The sequence below is a fragment of the Rhinopithecus roxellana genome, chromosome 17 (assembly GCF_007565055.1).
Source record: "Rhinopithecus roxellana isolate Shanxi Qingling chromosome 17, ASM756505v1, whole genome shotgun sequence".
Classification (NCBI taxonomy): Eukaryota; Metazoa; Chordata; class Mammalia; order Primates; family Cercopithecidae; genus Rhinopithecus; species Rhinopithecus roxellana.
The window spans coordinates 70,961,741-70,981,739 of NC_044565.1; the positions used below are offsets into that span (position 1 = coordinate 70,961,741).

General features: G+C 53.6%; 1 protein-coding gene across 3 annotated transcripts in view; it reads left to right on the forward strand.

The window, feature by feature from the left end:
* The window catches only part of TOGARAM2 (TOG array regulator of axonemal microtubules 2), a 72,791-nt gene that overhangs the window by 12,078 nt on the left and 40,714 nt on the right, over positions 1-19,999 (forward strand). For 2 of the 3 annotated variants that reach the window (XM_010371168.1, XM_030921840.1), the window contains exons 1-6: positions 1,590-1,617; positions 4,874-4,984; positions 6,269-6,556; positions 9,657-9,868; positions 10,614-10,804; positions 18,294-18,340. In XM_010371168.1, coding sequence (XP_010369470.1) covers positions 1,590-1,617; positions 4,874-4,984; positions 6,269-6,556; positions 9,657-9,868; positions 10,614-10,804; positions 18,294-18,340 — 877 coding nt within the window. Of the gene's footprint in view, positions 1-1,479; positions 1,618-4,873; positions 4,985-6,268; positions 6,557-9,656; positions 9,869-10,613; positions 10,805-18,293; positions 18,341-19,999 lie in introns of those variants that run through there. The other variant, XM_030921839.1, reaches the window with a different exon arrangement.

Here is a 19,999-nt window from a genome sequence, read left to right on the forward strand (position 1 = left end):
TTTTCATAGAAAGTGTATCCTCTGGTTAGAGATACGGGGAACAGGTGGGGCCTGTGGCTTTCACAGCCCCCAAATTCCAGGACCCCAGCTTGTTTGCTGTAATTCAGCCATGGAAGGTCTGTGCCAGCCTGCCACATTCCTGCTGGGCTTTGTCTGGAAACCAGCTGCCTGATCAATCTCTTGAGCCTCTTCCCTAGCTCAGGGGGTGAAGTCTGGGGTGTCGGTATCTGTGGAATAGAATCTTCCCTCGCCTTGCCTGGGAGAGGTGCCGTGTCTCACAGGGGTTCAGGACTGCTTTTCACCACCGTGTGGCCACATCCTTATCCCAGTAGATACTAAACAGAGAGTTCCCCTCTCCCTGGTTGTGAGGAAAATTCTCAGACAGGGAACTCGTGTCTTGAGGTTCTAAGAAGTGAGACCAGGCTGGGGCCAAGCTGGGCTGGGTGCTGGGCTGGGTGCTGCACTGGGCCCGGCGCTGGGCTGGACACCTGTGTTTGGGTCGAGGGTTACTAGGAGCTACTCTGCCTTCTGGGGCCTGGGTGGGGCAGCGGCTGGCTGGCTTCCAAACGGAAGGCAGGTTTCTCAGTTCCTGAGTTGGGATTTCTTGCTCAGAAAAGGGAGTTGGCACAGGCTCCTGCCCTGTCCGCAGACGCTTTGTGGATGAGAGCTCCTCTCTGGGGTAGAAATTGGGAGCTGTGGGCTTCACCCCTGGTCTTACCACAGATCAGCTCTGAGGGCACCTCCATTAACTGTCAGGGGAAAATGGTTGCCATTATCTCAGCAAAGGATTCATAGAATTGTGTGAAGCTGCAGAGGATGCAGTGAGACCCTGTCACATGGAGAGACAATGACGTTAGGTCAAGGGCAAGAGCTGACGGCTGACCCCAGAGGCTGAAGGGGGAGGGCAGGAGGGATCAAGGTGTGGACAATGCAGTGGCTGAGGGGGTCACAGGTGTGGCTTGTTCAGTCAGGTGAGAATGAGCACCAAGAACGTCACGGAGGTCATAACCACACATCCCGAGAGAGACTGGAGAGCCGGTGTCCAGGAGGCCCCGCCAACACCTGTGGGATGAGTGGTCACAGAGGCCAACATTGCCATGAGCTTTCAGGGCAGCTGGCGGACTGAGGGGCGTCGGAAGCAAACAGAAACTGCCGCAGAAACAAAGTGTCAGACACTACCTTGAAAAAAAATCATCTTTCCCCACGACCCTAAAGGTGTGTCCATGTCTCAGTGACAAGGGACGGCAGGTTGATGCGTTTTGTTGACACTCTTCATAACGAACTCTTCCCAAAACCACGTGGCCTCGCACTTGGGAACTGAAACATTTGTGAGTCCAATGTCAGAAAAATGGCATCCTTCAGTTTAGTGGCCAATTTCTTCATGACAATAATGCTTTAGCTCCTGACCGGCTTTCTGTGAAGTAGTTTAGAAGTGTTAATTTGCTTTTACTGACTTCTCCTTTCTCTTCTTATCCTTAGGTCCCAGATGTTACAGGTCGGAGCCCTCCAGACCCCCAAGGACTGTACTCACCACCCAGAAATAGCTGCTGCCTCTGGGCAACCTTGCAGGCACCTTCTCCACCCAGGACATGGGCACCCGTGATGATTTCCCCAAAGGTAAGGGGCACCACAGGAGGCCTGCGGCTGGTGCTTTCCGGGCTAGGGGACCTGCCTTGGACACTCCCAGAGGCCAGAACAAGGGAGACGTGGGGATGAAGGCTGCTGGGAGATGCAGCCAGGTGGCCGTGCCTTTCCAGCCCTGGCCAGTAACCCACGTGCTGCTGCTCAGCTGGCTCTCTGGGTGGCTCCCTGGCCTAGGAGTGCTTGGAGTGTTCTAGAGCCTTGGCCTGAGCTTTGCCTCCACTCTCTGCAGCAGGGTGGCTGGTTTCTTGAGGGGCTAATTCTGTTCTGTGGTCAAGGGTATGTGGATGGGCAGGGGATGTGGGCCGGGGCCTCAGGGAGAGTGAATGGCTCTATTTCCTTTGCCAAATGGATGGAGTAGTGGGAGCAGTGTGTGGCCAGTTAGCATCAGGAGATGGGCCTCGAGGCCTGGCTCTGCTTTTGGGAGCCGGCTGGGTGAGCCTCAGTTTCCCCTGGAAAGTGAGGGGATTGGTCCTGCCCCAGATGAAATGGGTGCTAGCAAGGTGCAGAGCTGCTTCATCCTGCAGGGGCTGGAGCAGGGGCCAGATGGCCATTTGGAAGGAAGGCAGAGCAGCAGGATGGCCAGAGCAGCGGTTCAGGAGACAGTACATGATGTACACGGCCGAGCTCCCAGGGGCTTCGACACAGGAATCAGAAAACACCTGCTTACTTTAGTGCTAAATCAGATCCCACCCGAACGTAGATTCCAGTGGGGAAGTGGGAGGTGCTGAGATCTTAGAAAGAAAAATCTATAAATCTAGAAATAGGATAAAGATGTTGTATGAACCTTTAGTGCTGTCAACTCCTTTGCTTTACTGATGTGGGAACTGAGACTCGGAGAAGTTAGCATATTTCCTCAAGGTCACACAGGTGGCAAAAAGTGGGAACCCAGGCTCCTGAGTCCCAGACTAGGAGTCTTTCAGCCTGGGGGTAGATGAGCTGGGTTTCCACCTGTGTGGTGGCTTCTCCAGGTGGTGGGTTAGGGCCCCATGGATGGTCCTGAGGTGTTCTTGGGAAGGACTGAGCCGGGAGGGTGTGGGACCCACGTTTGTGAAGTGCTTGCTGAGCGGCAGGTACAGTACTACAGAGATGAGTAAGACACAGTGCCTGTTCCTAGGGAAGCTGCAGGGCAGGAGCAGAGAGAGCTGTGGGGAAGAGAGAGTCACGGGGGTGTGCCTGGGGCTGTGGGAACACAGGAGAGGGGTTTCTCTTTCTCTTTTAAAAATACTGACACATAATAGTTGTACAGATTTTCTGGGTGTACGTGTGGTATTTGGATACAGGCATTCAAGGCGCAATGATCAAATTAGGGTAACTGGGATTTCCATCACCTCAACCATTGGCCATTTCTTGATGTTGGGAACATTCTAATTCTAACTGTTTTGAATTATACAATACATTATTACGAGCTATAGTCACCCTACTGTACTATCAAACAATAGCTCTTATTCCTTCTTACTGTATTTTTGTACCCATTAACCAACTTCTCTTCATTCCACCCCCTTCTCTTCCCAGCCTCTGGTAACCACCATTCTCTTCTCTGCCTCTGTGAGACTGACTTTTTTAGCTCCCATATATGAATGAAAACAAGTCGAGTTTGTCTCTCTGTGCCTGGCTTACTTCACTTAAGATAATGACCTCCAGGCTGGGCATGGTGGCTCACATCTGTAATCCTAGCACTTTGGCAGGCAGAGGTGGGCAGATTGCATGAGCTCAGGAGTTTGAGACCAGCCTGGTCAACATGGTGAAACCCTGTCTTTACGAAAATACAAAAAATTAGCCGGGTGTGGTGGCAGGCGCCTGTAATCCCAGCTACTCGGGGGAGCTGAGGCAGGAGAATCACTTGAATCCAGAAGGCGGAAGTTGCAGTGAACCAAGATTGCACCACTGAGACTCCATTTAAAAAAAAAAAAAAAAAAGATAATGACCTCCAGTTCCATCCATGTTGCTGCAAGTGACAAGATTTTATTCTTTTTTATGGCCTGATAGTATTCCATTGTGTGTATGTGCCACATTTTCTTTATCCATTCATCTGTTGATGGACACTTAGGTTGATTCCATATCTTGGCTATTGTGAATAATGCTGCAATAAACATGAGAGTGCAGATAGCTCTTCAATGTACTGATTTACTTTCTGTTGGATATTTACCCAGCAGTGACCTCAAAAGCACAGGCAACAAAAACAAAATAGACAAATGGAATTCCATCAAGCTAAAAAGCTTCTGTACCTCCAAGGAAACAGTCAATAAAGTGAAGAATGGGAGAAAATATTTGCAAACTATCCATCCAACAAAGGATTAATAACCAGCATATATAAGGAACTCAAACAACTCAGTAACAAAAAACAGAGAATCTTCTTTAAAAACTGGCAAAAAATGGAAGGCTTCTTAAAGGAGTGCATGCCTTAGCTGAGCTTCCCCTCCTCTTTCCTGACTCCTGCTCCCTCTATGGTCTCAGCTCAGTGGTCCTGCCCTCTGGGAAGCTTTTTCTGTCCCCATCTCTGGCTGGGCTCCCAGGCCCCACACTGTCGTTGCTTGTTAATCATTGTCTTCCCCGCCAGACTTCAAATCTCACTGAGGACTGAGTCAGCCTTGCCTGCTACTGTCTCCCTGCACAGGGAGCGTTCACAAATCCCTGTGTCGGGGATAGAGGGTGCCTTTTGCTGAGCTGAGGGAGGTTAGGAGAGAAGAGGGAAGATCAGTGTAGGACATGCTGATGAGGTGCCTGGGGACTTCCAAAAGGGAGTTGGCAAAGTCATCTGACGCTCTGCTCTGCAACGGGTGGGATTGGTCAGGGTGGAAGCCATAGGGTAGGGGATTATCTGCAGGGTGTGGCAGTGAGGAAGTGGCCTGGGGAGAGCAGCTGGTGGACAGAGGTTGGATATGGGCACTCCAGGGGTCAGTGATGTTGGGTGATGGAAGAGTGGTGCCCATGAAGGAGATGAAAAGATGGAGTGGGGTTTGGAGCAAAGCCAGGGTACGAGGAAGGAGGAGGCAGCCAGGCCAAGAGGCTGGGGTAAGTGGGGTTGGAGGGATTTGGTGGAGATCACAGGCACCCTGCCTGACCCTGCCAGGCTCTGGTGTTGTGGGTGGGGCCACCACATGCCTTGGGTTTTTGGGCAGGGACACTGGGGGGTGGAATGCTCAGGGTTATGGCCGGGTGTTCTTGGTTTGCTTCCAGTCTTGGCCTTGGAGGACTCTCAGGTGCTGCTCTCCTGTGCTTCTGTCTCCAGCCAAGGTCCTGGCCCCTGTGGCCGAGTACTGCGGGAGCATCCCTCAGACCAGTGCTGGGCCCCGGGTGTTCCCTCCTGGAAGCATCAATGCCAGTCTGCCTCATGGAGAAGGTGAGATGGGAAGACCCCGCCTGGTCAGGGCCCCTGGCCTCATCCTGGAGTGGGGAGTGTGGTAGATACTGGCTGTGTTCTCAAGCTACCAGCAGTTGTCATTTTCCTGTGGCTCCTGCTGAAAATGCCCTTTGATTCTTTCAAAGGCAGGTTCTTTTCAACCCTGTGCCTCAGAGGTTGGAGGTGTGCAGAGGGGGACCAGCAGGAATAGGGAGCAGGGCTCTGCATGCGCCTGGACCTGGGAGTGTACTCAGCACCCAGGGTGGCAATGGGGAGGGGGCCCCTCTCAAGATGTCCACTCAGCGTCTCTGCCACTTGTCCAGCATCTGGGGGCTGGGTCTCTGACGGGGCTGGGGTGTGGCCAAGCTTTCCAGAGCCCGCCTGTCTGAATGCTTTCCCTGCCCCTTTCTGCTCCAGGGCTCCCCCAGGGCCCAGGTGAAAAGCACCACTTCCTGAAGGTCTTCTAGAGCCTCTTTCCTCCTCTAAATGTGCTGAGCGTTTTGTTTCTCTCCCATCTGGTGTGTCTGCCGGGGGTGGGGGTGATTTGCTCTGAGACTCCTGAGCTCCTGCTTACAGCCTGTGCTCAGCATAGGTCAGTGCTCAGGGATCTGATGACTTTGTTGGACCCTGGAGATTGGTGGATGGTGGACCCTGGAGACTGGTGGATGGTGGTCCCTGGAGATGGGTGGATGGTGGTCCCTGGAGATGGGTGGATGGTGGACCCTGAAGACTGGTGGATGGTGGTCCCTGGAGATGGGTGGATGGTGGTCCCTGGAGATGGGTGGATGGTGGATCCTGGAGATTGGTGGGTGGTGGTCTCTGGAGATTGGTGGGTGGTGGTCCCTGGAGATTGGTGGATGGCGGACCCTGGAGATTGGTGGGTGGTGGATCCTGGAGATTGGTGGATGGTGGTCCTTGGAGATTGGTGGGTGGTGGACCCTGGAGATTGGTGGATGGTGGTGTCTGGAGATTGGTGGATGGTGGTCCCTGGGCAGATGACCTTCCCTATGATTCATGGCCTCTTGTCTGTGCTGCGATAGGACTGCATGTGGATTCCCCCTTTTGTTCTGAGCACCTCGTGGTATGGGTCTTATGAAGACTAGGTGCTTCAGAGACACTGTCGAATGAATGACTCGCCCCCAGGAGTGACTGAAACATTAGATGACTGGGTCTCACCAGGCAAGTGGCTGCCTGTTCAAAGGAAGCAATGTCAAGGAGCTTGCTGGTGCCTGGTGCCACCCTGGGTACTGCGTGCCAAGCCATTCACACCTCTGTCCCCCTCAGGTTCCCTCCAGCCTGAGCCAAGCACCCTACTGTGCAATGAGGAACCATCACAGCTCCTGAGTGGACATGGAGAGCTGGGTGGCCTCAAGCTGGACACCTCTTCCAAGGGCTGGCAGGAGAGGAATGGTCGCCCCAGGAACCTCGGGGCCTTGTCTTTGGGGGCCCAGCCTCTGGTGCTCCTCCCTTCTCTGGAGTCAGAGGTCAATAGCGTGGCCAGGGACACCACCCAGATTAAGGACAAGCTCAAGAAAAGGAGGCTCTCAGAGGGCTTGGCAGCGTCTTCCCAAGGTGAGCACTGGCCCTTGCCCACCCCTCACCCACCCACTTCCAGGTCAGGCCCCCAGGCCACCAGGGCTGTGAGGGTCAGCAGACTTCCAGGTGGCATGCTGGGATTCCCTGGGGGTGATCGGTGGGCACACGCCAGGTACCCTCTCTGTGACCTCAGTGACCTCCTTGGAGCTGAGCCTCCCTCCTGGGCTCTGCAGTGCTTCCTGACTGGCCTCTTCATTCCCACCCTTGCGCCTTCTAGTCTTGCTCCAGAAGGATCCTTTTAAACAAATGTTCTTCCCATTTCCACCACTATGCTCAAAACCAGCCAGTGGGTTTTCGATGTGCTTAGACTAAGATCCCAAATGTTCCCTTATGCACAAGACCCTCTGGCCCTGGCCTCATACCAACTGTGTCACTCTCTGCCTTTGGTCTCTGCTGTCCAGGGCCTGGGGCTTGTGGGCTATTTCCTGCCTGAGGTTTAGAGCTGCTGCTCCTGCCCCACTCCTCCTCCATTTCCCACTCTGAAAATCGCCATCCTGCCTCTCTTGTTGGCTTCAAAGCCCTCCTCAGAGAGGCCTCCTTGACTCCCCAATGTGAATTTGCCCCTTAGGATGCTCTCCAATAATGCCCTATCATTTGTTTCCTTCAGTTCTTTTCATGATTTGCATTTATATCTTTACTTTAGTGACTGTTTAAAACCTGACTCTTGCATGTAGTTGTCAGCTCCAAGAGGGCAGTGACCGAGATCTCGGTGTGAGGCACAGTCGCTTGGCACATTGGAGGCTCTCAAGAAATGTTTGTTGAGCAGATGAACAAGGGATTCAACAGCAGGCGCTTTATACTCTCTCTCATCTGGGTGGTGGACAAGCAAAGTTCAAATCTTAGTCCCTATACTCACTGGCTCTGGGGCCTTGGGCAAGTCGGTAACTTTTCAGGCCTCAATTTCCTCCTCTGTGGAATGGGGACACTATCAATAATACTTCTGTGTTACTGTAGGGGTTTAGTGAAAACTTGTACACAGAATTCTCAACACCTGGCAGATGGGAAGAATTTAATACGTTGTTACTATTTTCCTTCTTTCTCTCCTCTTCTGGGTGAATCATATGGGTTCTTTTTAGCTGAATGAACTCTTGGGTAACAAGAGGAATAAGAAGTCTTGAGGTCTTAGGAAGAAGGGGGAAGTGCTCTCAAGAGGCAGGTGGTTGCTGCCGTCAAGCCTGGGGTTGTCGTTGGCTGTTCTTCCCCTCCCCTGTGCAGACTACTCCCCCTGCCGAGCCTCTCCCTGGAGTTGTGGGGTATGTTCAGCTCCTAGGGAGCCCAGGAGGATGCCAGGGAGCCCCTGGGAGGAATGGTCCTGGCTGGATATCATGGAGGCAGCAGGTGGGGTTGGAGTGCCCGAGAAGCTTCCTTAGAACTTGCAGAAGGTGCACCTTCTAGAGCTGCCACACCAACAACTCTCTCCTTTAGGGGTTTGAAGCCTTTTTCTAGTCATTTCGTTTATTTTTTATAAAGTTCCAGTGCAGGGAAAAAAAAGAATGGAGCTGTTCTACCTAATGTTCTGATGGGCAGTGACCTGTAGACTTATCAGTTCCCTCAGCAAGCATGGAGGGCCAGGGGATCTCTGGCTCCCGAGCAGGGTTGGGGCTGCTCTGGCCCCTGCATTGAGGCCGAGTTGACTCCTCCGTACCCTCACCCAGCTGGGGCCCAAGGTGGCCCGACAAGTGACATGGTCTCCACTTGACCACAGTCCTTCTTCTCCATCTTTTCATCACCCCACAGGCTAACCACAACACAACAGTGCTCCAAGACAGAACAGAACCAGCACCAGAAGCCAGGAGGGGAGCAAGTGTGCAGGAACAGAAGATATTTTGACTCGGCTGGTTTATTTTTTGTTTTTGTTTTTCTGGGACAGAGTCTTGCTCTGTCGCACAGGCTGGAGTGCAGTGGTACGATTTTGGCTCACTGCAACCTCCAGGTTCAAGCGATTCTCCTGCCTCAGTCTCCCGAGTTGCTAGGATTACAGACAACCACCACTAGGCCCAGCTAATCTTTGTTTTTTGTTTTTTTTCTGAGACAGAGTCTTGCTCTGTTGCCCAGTCTGGAGTGCAGTAGTGCCATCTCGGCTCACTGCAACCTCCACCTCCCAGGTTCAAGCGATTCTTCTGCCTCGGCCTCCCAAGTAGCTGGGACTACAGGCGTCTGCCACCACACTGGCTAATTTTTGTATTTTTAGTAGTGATGGGGTTTCACCATGTTGGCCAGGCTGGTCTCGAACTTCGGACCTCAAGTGATCCTCCTGCCTCAGCCTCCCAAAGTGCTGGGATTACAGATGTGAGCCATTGCGCCTGGCCTGACTTGGCTGTTTTGATGCAGTGGTTTTGATGAGGCCAGAACAAAAGTTGAAATGCTAGTCTTTTTTTTTTTTTTAATTCCTCATCACCAATATTTGCAAAGAAAACCCTGAGCTCTTGGCCCACCCCAGTGTTTCTTGCCCTGTGCCTTTGCCTGAGGCATGGCTGCTGGGTGAGGTGCGGTGGGGCACAGGGCGCTGGAATGTCTATTGAGCACCTGAAACATTCAGAAAGGAGCTGGAAGTGTGGCGGCCTGTCTTAGACTATGTTAGCTGTGTCAAAACAGCTATGCCTCCACATCACTAGCCGAAAAGGAAAGGGGAGCAGAAGTAATTTATCAGCCCCTGTCATGTGCCACGTACTTGCCTGGCATCTTATATAAGTGGTGTCATTGAATCACCCCATTTCACAGAAGCATAATGGGGTTCAGAGAGACAGTGGCTTGCCTGAGGCCACATAGCTTCTACCCGCGGCCAGGACCTGCCGTGTTTCCTCCTGATCTGGCACTGCTTTTATTTCCCTTCCTTCCCACGCTGCCTCTGAATCCTAAACAGGTAACTTGGATTGGCACTTTCTGGAATGGCACAGATGCTCAGAAGCGGCTGTCTGCTCAGTCTATCAGTGGTGGGGCTGGGGGCAGGTCTGGCCTCTCTCCTCGCCATCCCAGTCCTTCCCAGGGCAGAAGGCCCTGTTGCTGGGGTCTGAATCCCCCCTCCACTCCCTGGTCTTCTGGGACTAACTGATTTCCCATCCCCATCCCTGTACAGCCTCTCTGAATCCAGGGGGAGGCCCCCAAGGAGTTCCCCTGTGGAGCACCATCCCCCGAGCCACCTCCCAGAGGCTGCTGAGGGTGCCCAGGCCGATGCCTCCCATCCAGAGCATCCCCACCACCCCCGAGGCCAGTGGAGTCAAAGAGAAGGGCCTGGACCTGCTGCGGAGCATTCCGGGTCCTCACGAGTTGAGACCCGGTGCTCAGGAGGTAAGGCAGTTCGACTGCTGGGAGTCTGGTCCTCAGCTTCTTGTCCCCCTTCCTCCTGCCTTTCTTTCTAGCCTCCACCAACCCCTGACTCCATGCCCTGAGCATCCCTGGAGGTGTCCCGAGGTCTGCAGTGAGGATAGGGACAGCACTGGGAGAGGCTCAAGGCTCTGATTTCACCACCTCTCACAGCATCCCAAACCTCCATAGCTGGCCTGGGGGCTCTGGGTGGCTGTGCCAGAGGCTGCATGACCTTTATCCTAGAACTGGTGGTCCCCTAGGCCTTCTCTAGTCTACATGTTCCAGAATTCCTCCTGCTTTCTGGCCCTCTCCATTTTAAGCAAGAGTGTGGCAAAGAATGCTGGGCTAGGACTCACGTTTGGGCCTTGGTTTCTGCTCTGCCCCTCACTGGCTGTGTGACCTTGGGCAAGTCACACCCCTCTTTGGGCCCCAGTTTGCACATCTATGAACAAAGAGGTTTATACCAGATGTGTTTGAAGGTCCTTCCAGTTCTGATGTTCTAGGATTTTTCTGAAATGAGAACAGAAAAACAAATAATAATAGTCACAAAATGGCTTGCCAGTCTCCTCACCAGGAGTGGTAAGGAAGCAGTCAGCCTCCTGGGGGTCCTAGGGTGATGTGGCTAAAAACAGACAGCAGGCTCCACACTGTGTAAGGTGCCTGGGAGGTGAGCGTTCACCGTGGGCTGTTTCCATAGGCCAGACCCCTGTCCCACCTCTGCTCCCAGGCACAGATCTCCAGGCAATACCTGCACTGCAGTGATGAGAAGATGCAGAAGTCCCTGGGGGGCATCGTGATCCCACCCATCCCAAAGGCCAGGCCGGTTGCAGTGACTCCCTCCTGTGTGCCTGGCTCCCTTCCCAGCCGATTACCTCCAGGCCAGGGAGTCCTCACAGGCCTGAGGGTCCCACACATGCGGTAAGAACTCTAAGTCAAGCCTTCCTTGCTGACTTCTCTCCCTCTGTCCCCCTGAGATCCACTGGGGCTCCTCATGGCCAACCCTCCATGGGGTCGAGTTCTTGGGGCACCAGGCAGGGAAAGGGCCGGGTGCTCCACCCATGAGCCACAGACCTAGGGAGGTCACCGCATGGTTGCCGGGGCTTCTCTGCCTCTCGGCTCTGGCAGGCTGGGTCAATGGCATCACAGACAATGTCTCCAGCCTCTGTTTTCTCCCAGTGCCTTAGTGGATAAGGTTGCTGGAGAAGTGAATAAAACACTAATTATTTTATCATATATATGTAATTCTGAGACAGAGTCTCGCTCTGTCGCCCAGGCTGGAGTGCAGTGGCGTGATCTCAGCTCACTGCAACCTCCACCTCCCGGGTTCAAGTGATTCTCCTGCCTCAGCCTCCTGAGTAGCTGGGATTACAGGCACCCGCCACCATGCCCAGCTAATTTTTGTATTTTTAGTAGAGACAGGTTTCAGCATGTTGGCCAGGCTGGTCTCGAAACACCTGACCTCAGGTGATCTGCCCTCCTCGGCCTCCCAAAGTGCTGGGATTACAGGTGTGAGCCACCGCTCCCAGCCATGAATAAAACACGAATTATTTTAAAGCATGATATAGTTAATGGCAGCTCTTTGTAATTAAATATTTTCTTAATTGATGGATACTAAAAATACAACCAGTATCGTGTGTATGGGGGACAGTCCACAAACTTTTGGACTGAAAAGGGCTCTTCATATCCCACAAACAAGTGGGGAAGAGGATCTTTGTGTTGGTATAAATCGGGTTATGGCTTGTTAGACAGTGCTCTAGATGTCCAGCAACATCCCCGTGGTCAGTCCAGAATGATGTAAGAGCACGTGTGTGAGAGTGTGTCTTTGTGTGTGTATGCCTGTATGAGTGCCTGCATGTATGTGTGTGTGTGTATGAGTGTGTATGTGTGCATGTGAGTGCATGCATGTATGTGAGTGCAAGAGTGTGTGTGTCTGAGTACGTGTGTGTGAGTGCATGCATGTGTGTGAGTGTACGTGTCTGAGTGTGTTTGTGCATGAGTGCAAGAGTATGTGTCTGAGTGCATGTGTGGAGTATGTGTGTGCATGTATGTGTATGTGTGTGAGTGCATCTGTGTGGAGTGTGTATGTGTGCATGTGTGAGTGGGTGTATGTGTATGTGCATGTGAGTGCATGTGTGTGCATGTGTATGTGAGTGCGTGTGTGTGCTGCATGTGTGTGGGGTGTGTGCATGTGTGTGAGAGACAGTGTTGTGAGTGCATGTGTGTGGAGTGTGTGTGCATATGTATGTGTGTAAATGTGTGTGTGGGGGTATGTGTGCGTGTGTGTGAGACCGTGTGTGTGAGTGCATGTGTGGAGTGTGTGCATGTGTGTGTGAGAGCGCATGTGTGTGTGTGCATGTATGTGGAGTGCGTGTGTGTGCATGTGTATGTGTGAGAGCATGCACATGCGTGAGTGCGTGTGTGTATTGTGTGACAGCATGCGTGTATGTGACTGCATGTGTGCATGTGTGTGTGTGCATGTGTGTGACTACATGTGTTTGAAGTGTGTGGAGTGTATGTGTGTGCACATGTGTGGAGTGTGTGTGCATGTGTATGTGTGTGAGCATGCGTGTGTGTGAGTGCATGTGAGTGCATGTGTGTGCATGAGTGCATGTGTGGAGTGTATGTATGTGTGAATGCATGCGTGTGCATGTGTGTGAGTGCGTGAGTGCATGTGTGCACGTGTGCAAGTGCATGTGTGTGCATGTGTATGCGTGAGTGCATGTGTGTGAGTGCATGTATCTTGTGAGTGCATGTGAGTGCACGTGTCTGCATGTGTGTGAGCGTGTGTGTGAGCGCATGTGTGAGTGCGTGTGTGTGCATGTGAGTGCATGTGAGTGCATGTGTGTGCGTGTGTGTGTGTGGATGATGCATGTGTCTTGTGAGTGCGTGTGTGCATGTATATGTATGTGCACATGTGTGTATGTGAGTGTATGTGTGTGCATGTGTGTGTCTGAGTGCACGTGAGTGTGCATGTGCGTGTGCATGTGTGTGCATGTGTGTGAGTGCATGGGTGATGCATGTCTTGTGAGTGCATGTGTGTGCATGTATATGTGTGAGTGCATGTGTGTGAGTGCGTGTGTGCGTGTATGTGTGAGTGCATGTGTGTGCATGTGTATGTGTGAGTGCATGTGTGTGCGTGCATGTGTGAGTGTGTGTGAGTGCATGTGTGTGCATGCATGTGTGAGTGCGTGTGTATGCATATGTATGTTGTGAGTGCATGTGTGTGTGCGCGTGTGCGAGTGCGTGTGTGTGCATGTGTATGTGAGTGCATGTGTGTGCGTGCGTGGGTGAGTGCATGTGTGTGAGAGTGCATGTGTGTGAGTGCATGTGTGTGGGTGTGTGAGTGCGTATGTGTGAGTACATGTGTGGGGTGAGTCTGTGTGTGATTGTGAGTGCATGTGTGTGCGTGTGAGTGCATGTGTGTGCGTGTGTGTGAGTGCATGTGTGTGCGTGTGTGAGTGCATGTGTGTGCATGCGTGTGAGTGCGTGTGTGTGAGTGCATGTGTGTGTGAGTACATGTGTGTGCATGTGTATGTGTATGAGTATGTGTGAGTGCATGTGCGTGGAGTGTGTGTGCGTGTGCTCAGGGCCTATGGGCCTGGCTCCTTTAGTGCAGTCACAATCCAGTTCCTGCTGTGACTGCTTCCCTCCTGTTTCTTGGTGCCTGATGACAGAGTCTTCCATTTTTCTCACACTTCCTCATTCCCTCTGTCTCCCTGGTGCCTTCCCTCCGTGCACACACATGTTCATGTCTTTCTTCGACCCTGTGGGATATGGGGACCCGTCCATGGACCTGCTCCTGGATTCGTGTTCTCTATTCAGTTTTCACCATCAGCCTCCTCAGGCAGTGGCTTGCTCCACTGACCTCTGCCTTCTCACCATTGGACACGTCCTCCCCTTTCTTACTCAGACACTGGCCTCTTCCTCCCTTCGGAGCAGCCTTGTCTGTGCCTCTCATGACTCGCTGGCCCCAGATCTGTGGCCTTTCCTCCCCCATCTCCTGTTTTCTCCTGGGGCCCTTATGTGTGCCCAAGTCTTCCAGATGGTGGGATGTGGGTGAGTTCACATCTCCTGCTCTAGCCCTGGAACCATCCACAGTTCAGGCTACGTGTTTCCATCTTTCTGTTGAGCATCTCCAGTTTCTCCTGGCTGATGTGATCCAGCACCAGAGGGAGAGACAGGGAGGCTGTACCGCCATCATGGCAACAAGGACCACCTCGTGTTTCCCCAAACCACCCGCTCCCAAGACCTCCTCATTGCTGTCAAGGTGCAGACCTTCTCCTTGGCCTTCAAGTCTCAGCATCATCTTCGACCCTTGCTCCTAGTGCCTCCTGCTCCCGACACATTTCCATAGCCCCTCAAGTCTTTCTTAACAGCCATGAAAGCTCCACCCCTGTCTTGCCCTTGCCTTTCCCTCTTGGATCGCACTTTCGCTTCCTTCTTGATCTCCCCTAATGGTGCCTAACCTGTCTCCTTGCAGCCCTGTGCTCTCCATCCCCATCTTTCATTTTCCTGCTTCCCCCGCTGCCTTGCACACCTCTTCCATGCACCTTGCCTGTATTGACATTCCTGATTGAATGAATGCAGGGTCCTTTGTGTCAAGGACCCAAGCGCATCATGCTGAGTCTCCTTGGCCTGACATTCACGGTCCATCCAGCCCACGATCCCACAGTTCCTCCCTGCTGCCCCCGAGTGCTGCTCTGCGGGGCCTTCCTACCCCTCCAGACCCTGAGGATCTATTACCATTTCACTCATCCATCCATCCATTTACGAGGGGGTATGGTGCTTCCCCTCATCCATCTCTGCAACCCCAACAGCCTCTCACCCCTTTCCCCACCCATTCATTCCGTCTCCACTGTTACACGTCTACCTACTCTCCCTTTAAAGGGCGGCAAGGAGGGGAAGTGGCCTTCTCTGCATTGTCCGCAGGCATCCAGCCCAGGGACTGCCTCAGCCCCTCCCTTCCATTAAACAAAATAAGCAAACTCGATTAAATTTATTTTGTTTATTTTATTTTATTTTATTTATTATTATTATTTTTTGAGATGGAGTCTCACTCTGTCGCCCAGACTGGAGTGCAGTGGCACAATCTCGGCTCACTGCAACCTCCGCCTCCTGGGTTCAAGCAATTCTTCTGTCTCAACCTCCTGAGTAGCTGGGACTACAGGAGCATGCCACCATGCCTGGCTGAATTTTGTAATTTTAGTAGAGATGCAGTTTCATCATATTGGTCAGGCTGGTCTTGAACTCCTGACCTTAGGTGATCTGCCCACCTTGGCCTTCCAAAGTGCTGGGATTACAGGCATGAGCCACCACACTCGGCCAATTTAAAAATTTTTTTTCTTTTTTTTGAGATGGAGTCTCGTTCTGTTACCCAGGCTGGAGTGCAGTGGCTTGATCTCTGCTCATTGTAACCTCTGCCTCCCTGGTTCTAGTGATTCTTCTGCCTCAGCCTCCTGAATGGCTGGGATTACAGGCATGCACCACCAGGCCCGGGTAATTTTTGTATTTTTAGTAGAGATGGGGTTTCACCATGTTGGCCAGGCTGGTCTCGAACTCCTGACCTCAGGTCATTTGCCCACCTCAGCCTCCCAAAGTGCCGGGATTACAGGTGTGAGCCACCTCACCTGGCCCAGCCTACTTTATTTAAACCTCATTCTGTTCTTTAACTTGGAGCACCACAAGGCAGGGGCCATATGTCAAAAACCTCTGTGGCTTTCGTGGGGCCAGGGTTGGTACCTGGCATGGATTAGTTTCATAATAAATATCTGTCCTTTCCTGTCTGGTTGTGACACGGATTTCTCTTTGTTGAAAATGTGGGGCTCTTTAGTCAATGGAGGGGATGGAGTCTCTATCACCATTTCACTCATCTGTCTGTCCATTTACTCACCTAAAAGCTGTTAAGCACCTACTATGTGCCAGGTGCCATGAACTCAAAGCCAAATAGGCCATAATCTGTACGCTCCAGGAGTTCATGAGAGATACCTCTCAGGAAGTCATCAAGGTGAAGTTCAGAGAGCTGGGTGTGTAGGCGAAGGCTGCCTGTCATGTTGGTGACCCAGGAGAAAGAGATCTGAATCACGCCAGGCAGACTTCTGAGGAAAGGGTGAGCACACACTTGTGAGATGGAGATGGAGGTGGAAGAGGGAGAGACAGACGGAGGAGTGAGCCCCTGCATCCTTGAGTGATAGCCTGCAGGGTGGGGGTGAAGGGCCTGTATGCCAACTGAGAGGTGGGAGCTTTATCCTCCTGTGAGGAGATGCCACCAAAGGCTTTCGGGTATGAACGTGGCATCTGCTGTGACTTAGAAAGGCCACGTTGGCAACCTCAAGAGTGGCATGGACCATGTAGATGGAGGTGGGGCTGCTGCTGGAATCCAGGGAGAAGGCCAAGGGTGCCTGAACAGGGCAGAGGCAGGGACTGTGTGGGGTGAGGATGCAGAGGTGGGGGTGGGGCGGGATGAATGGTAGGGCTAAGCCACCGGCTGGATGTGGGCTGAAGACGGGGGAGCTGAGACCATGCCTGGGTTCCTGGCTGGACAGATCCCAGCACCCTTCCTGGAGACAGGGGATAGGAGAAGAGGCAGGTGCTGGCGACAGTGCTGAGGCCACTCTTGGACACACTTAGACATTTGGGCTGGAGCAGGGAGGGGCTCTTGCTGGAAACAGGGCTTTGCTGCCCCTGCCCCGCCCACCTCATTGGAGCCTGAGGAGGAGCCCGAGCGGTGGTGGGTTTTCTGTGAGGTTCACAGAGGGTGGGGTGGGGCTGCCACGTGTAGGAAGGCAGGGTCCCTGATCGGTGTGGCCTGTCTTGGCCTCAGTCCTTTCTGCTGAGGAGTCTCTAGAGAAGAGGAGGGCAAGAGGCTTCCCCAGGGTCCACAGCTTGAGAGAAGCTGAGCCAAGTCCTCTGAGGCCAAATTCCTGCTCAGAGCAGGTGTGTGTTGGGGGGGGGCGGGGGGGGGGTGGAGGGAGGCACACTTGGGGTGGCAGGAGGTGGGGGCCAGGCTGCTGCTCAGGGCCCCAGGGGCAAAGCAGATGTGTGAGGAGGATGAGGCTGGGCCTCAGAGAAGGGGGCGGCATCGGGGTTTTTGGCATCCTGTGCTCACCTCAGGCAGCCTGGGACCTCTGTGAGCTCATAGAAGCCAAGGGCAACCGTGTAGACTTTGACGCTCCACTTCCCTTCCCCGCCTGCCTCCAATCCTCTTAGTGCCGTTGGGCAGTGATTGGGCAGTGGTGGGTTACCATGGCAAAGGCCTAGGGGGTTGGCTTCCCAGTTACTATCTCCAGCCCACACAATCCCTCCCTGTGGGTCCACACCCAAGAGGCTGGGCCTGGCCCTGGGAGCAATGGTGAATCCCGGCTGATCTAGGCCCAGACTGAAGCTCTGCTCCTCCCATGGACCCAGGGTCCCCTGACCTCCACAGTCCCCAAGGATCAGGGTTCCCCTGGATTCAGGCAGGCACTGAGGTGGGCTGTCCTACTGCCCTTCCTCCAGCCCGGCCTGGACTGTGATCCTCTGAGGCCAGAGCACGGGATGTTATGTTCCTGTCCTGTTGCTGTGGCTCGTTACTCCGTCATCCCCCTAGTGGGTCCTGATGTTCGCTGAGAAGGGAAAGCCATGTAGGATGCTGCAGGGCTGGTCTCCATGGGAACCTGAACTCCTGGAGGGCAGGGAGTGTCATGTCTTATTGATGCTCCATTCCCAGTGTCTAGAATGGTGCTTGACACATAGTAGGTCTTCACTAAATACCTGTTGAATAAGTAAATGGTGCTTCCAACTTAAGAAATTACAATTAAAACCAGTGCCAGGGATGCCACTGTTTTCCCTTCCTGTGGGTAATTGGGATTGAACTTCTGGTACAAAACAGTGGTGACTTCCTGTCACAGCAAAGGGGGTCAACCCCCCCAAGTCCCTGGGGGATGGGAGATGGGGGGATAGGGATTACAATCATGAGGAGTGGACTATTTAGGGGTCACTGAGCTCTCACGGGGTTGGGGCAGCTTGGAGAACTTGAGCTCAGTGCTCTCTGAGCTGAGAGGCAGTTTACCCTTGTCTGCTGCAGCTGCTGTCAGTTCCATAGGCCCAAGCAGCGCAGCGGGAGGGTGGAGACTTCCTTTAAGCCAGCAGTTTCCGTGTGGGTGTTGGCCTCCTGGGGAATGGGTGAGCTGCACTGCCAGGAAATGGGGCTGAACTTGGCCTGGTGGTCAGTCTGCCCTTGTGTTTGCAGAGGGAGCTGTACCTCCTGCAGCTTGAATCCTGGGCCAAGAGCCTCTGCAGAGATAACAGTGCCCTCCCCTCTGTCCCCCGTCTTGGCCATTGCCCCATCCTGGAGCCACCCTGGGCTCCCCCAGCAGTGTCTCTGGCTGGCCGTCCCTCGTGATGCTTTTCTCTCCCCCATTCTTTTAAGATTGGCTCGGGAGAGTGGGCCTCGGGAGAAGACCCCTGCATCTGTGGGTACGTATTTTCCATGGACACCTCCCTTTGTTATTTGACTCTGTATTCCTGGGCTTGGTCATGGAAACAGAATTAGGGCCAGACGAGATCTGAGAGCTCTTGTGTCTGGGCCCTTCATTTCATAGCAGGAAGCTGAAGTCACCGGAGGTCTAACTGGAGGGTGGCAGCAGGCCCAGGCGAGGTGTGCAAGAGAAGTGACATTTATTGGCACCTGCTCTGGTACATCAGGTGTGTTGACGTACACCAGTTTGTGCAGCTTGCCACTGCCTCCATAAGAGAGATGATGCTTGCCGTGTGTGACAGACGAGCTGGCACACAAAGGCTCTGTGAGCAGGATGTTCTCCGTGGTTGCTGAGGCCTGTCAGGCTTGCAGTCAAGTTCCCATGGCTCCAAAGCTGGGGTCTTGACACATCAAGCAGCTGACCCTTGCAGTGTGTTAAGCAAGTAGAGTATTCCTCACCTAGAGAATGAGAAGGTAAACCAGAGTCCACAAACAGCCAACCAGCCCCAGGAGCTTTAGCTGTCAGGGAATAGGGCCAGCACAGGATTGAGGCGAGGAGAGGGGACAGGGCAAGGCCTTTAAAGAGGGAGGAAGGATCCTTCCTGGATTGAACTCTATGGGGAGGTGGGACTGGTGGATGGAAGCTGAGCCTCTGCTGCAGGGTTGGGGAGCAGCACACTCCGAGCCCAGGCCATGGTAGGGAAGATTTGGAGACAGCCACTCTGCTGCCCGGCAGGAGGGGTGGCCACCCCAGGGCCAGCTTCCTGGCAGGTCACTCTGCTAATCAGCTCAGCTGGTGGGGCAGTTTAGGGAAGAGGGGTGGCTGTTGCCTAAGAGGCCCTGGGATCAAGACACAAAGCTGGGCCTGGCACAGAAACCTCTGCGGCAGCTGCTTCTCCCCGGCTCCCGGGCCAGGCTGCAGCAGGGTGAGCTCAGGCAGTCTGTGGCGAAATGCACTGGCACCCTGAGTGACCTTAAGAGCTAACCCAGAGGATGCTGGTGTGGAGGCTGGGCCAGGAGACCCCAGTCAGTAACCACTTCCTCCCCTGGCTCTCCAGCCTGCTGTTTGAGAACCAGGTCACCAGGGGTCTGTGGCAGGGACAGGCTGCTCAGACAAGGCTTTCCAGGGCATACTTTGGGGTACAGGTGAAGAAATGACATAAAAAGTACTAAGTCCTTAAAGGGCTCTCTGCCCTCTGGCTGGCAGCTGGGCTGACACAGCTGGGCTGACACTGCCCTCTATGTGCAACATGCCTAGTACATGGTAGGGGCTCACAGGGTCTTGTCTGAAGCTGGGGTCTTCCCCACATCTGTGGCATTCCTGCAGTCCTTGCCCTGGCCAGATGGTGCCTACCACGTGTGCCCTCTGCCCTGCCTCTTACCTCTGGGCAGATGAAGCTTCAAACCCCTCTTTCCCCCTTGGCCCTTGATCCTTCTCCCTGCACCAAGCAGAGGAATCCTTTGCAGAAGGCACGGGCTGGGCAGAGGACCCGGGTGACCTGGGAGCTCCACAGGGGCCCCAGATGTAAGATGTCTTTTCCAGCCTCAGGCAGCCTCAGCTGGTGGCCCCATCTCAGCAGACCCCTGACTTGCAGGTTCACCAAGGATGGTGAGCTCAAAACACTGTGAGTGGCAGAAAACGAATGCACCTGTTTGAG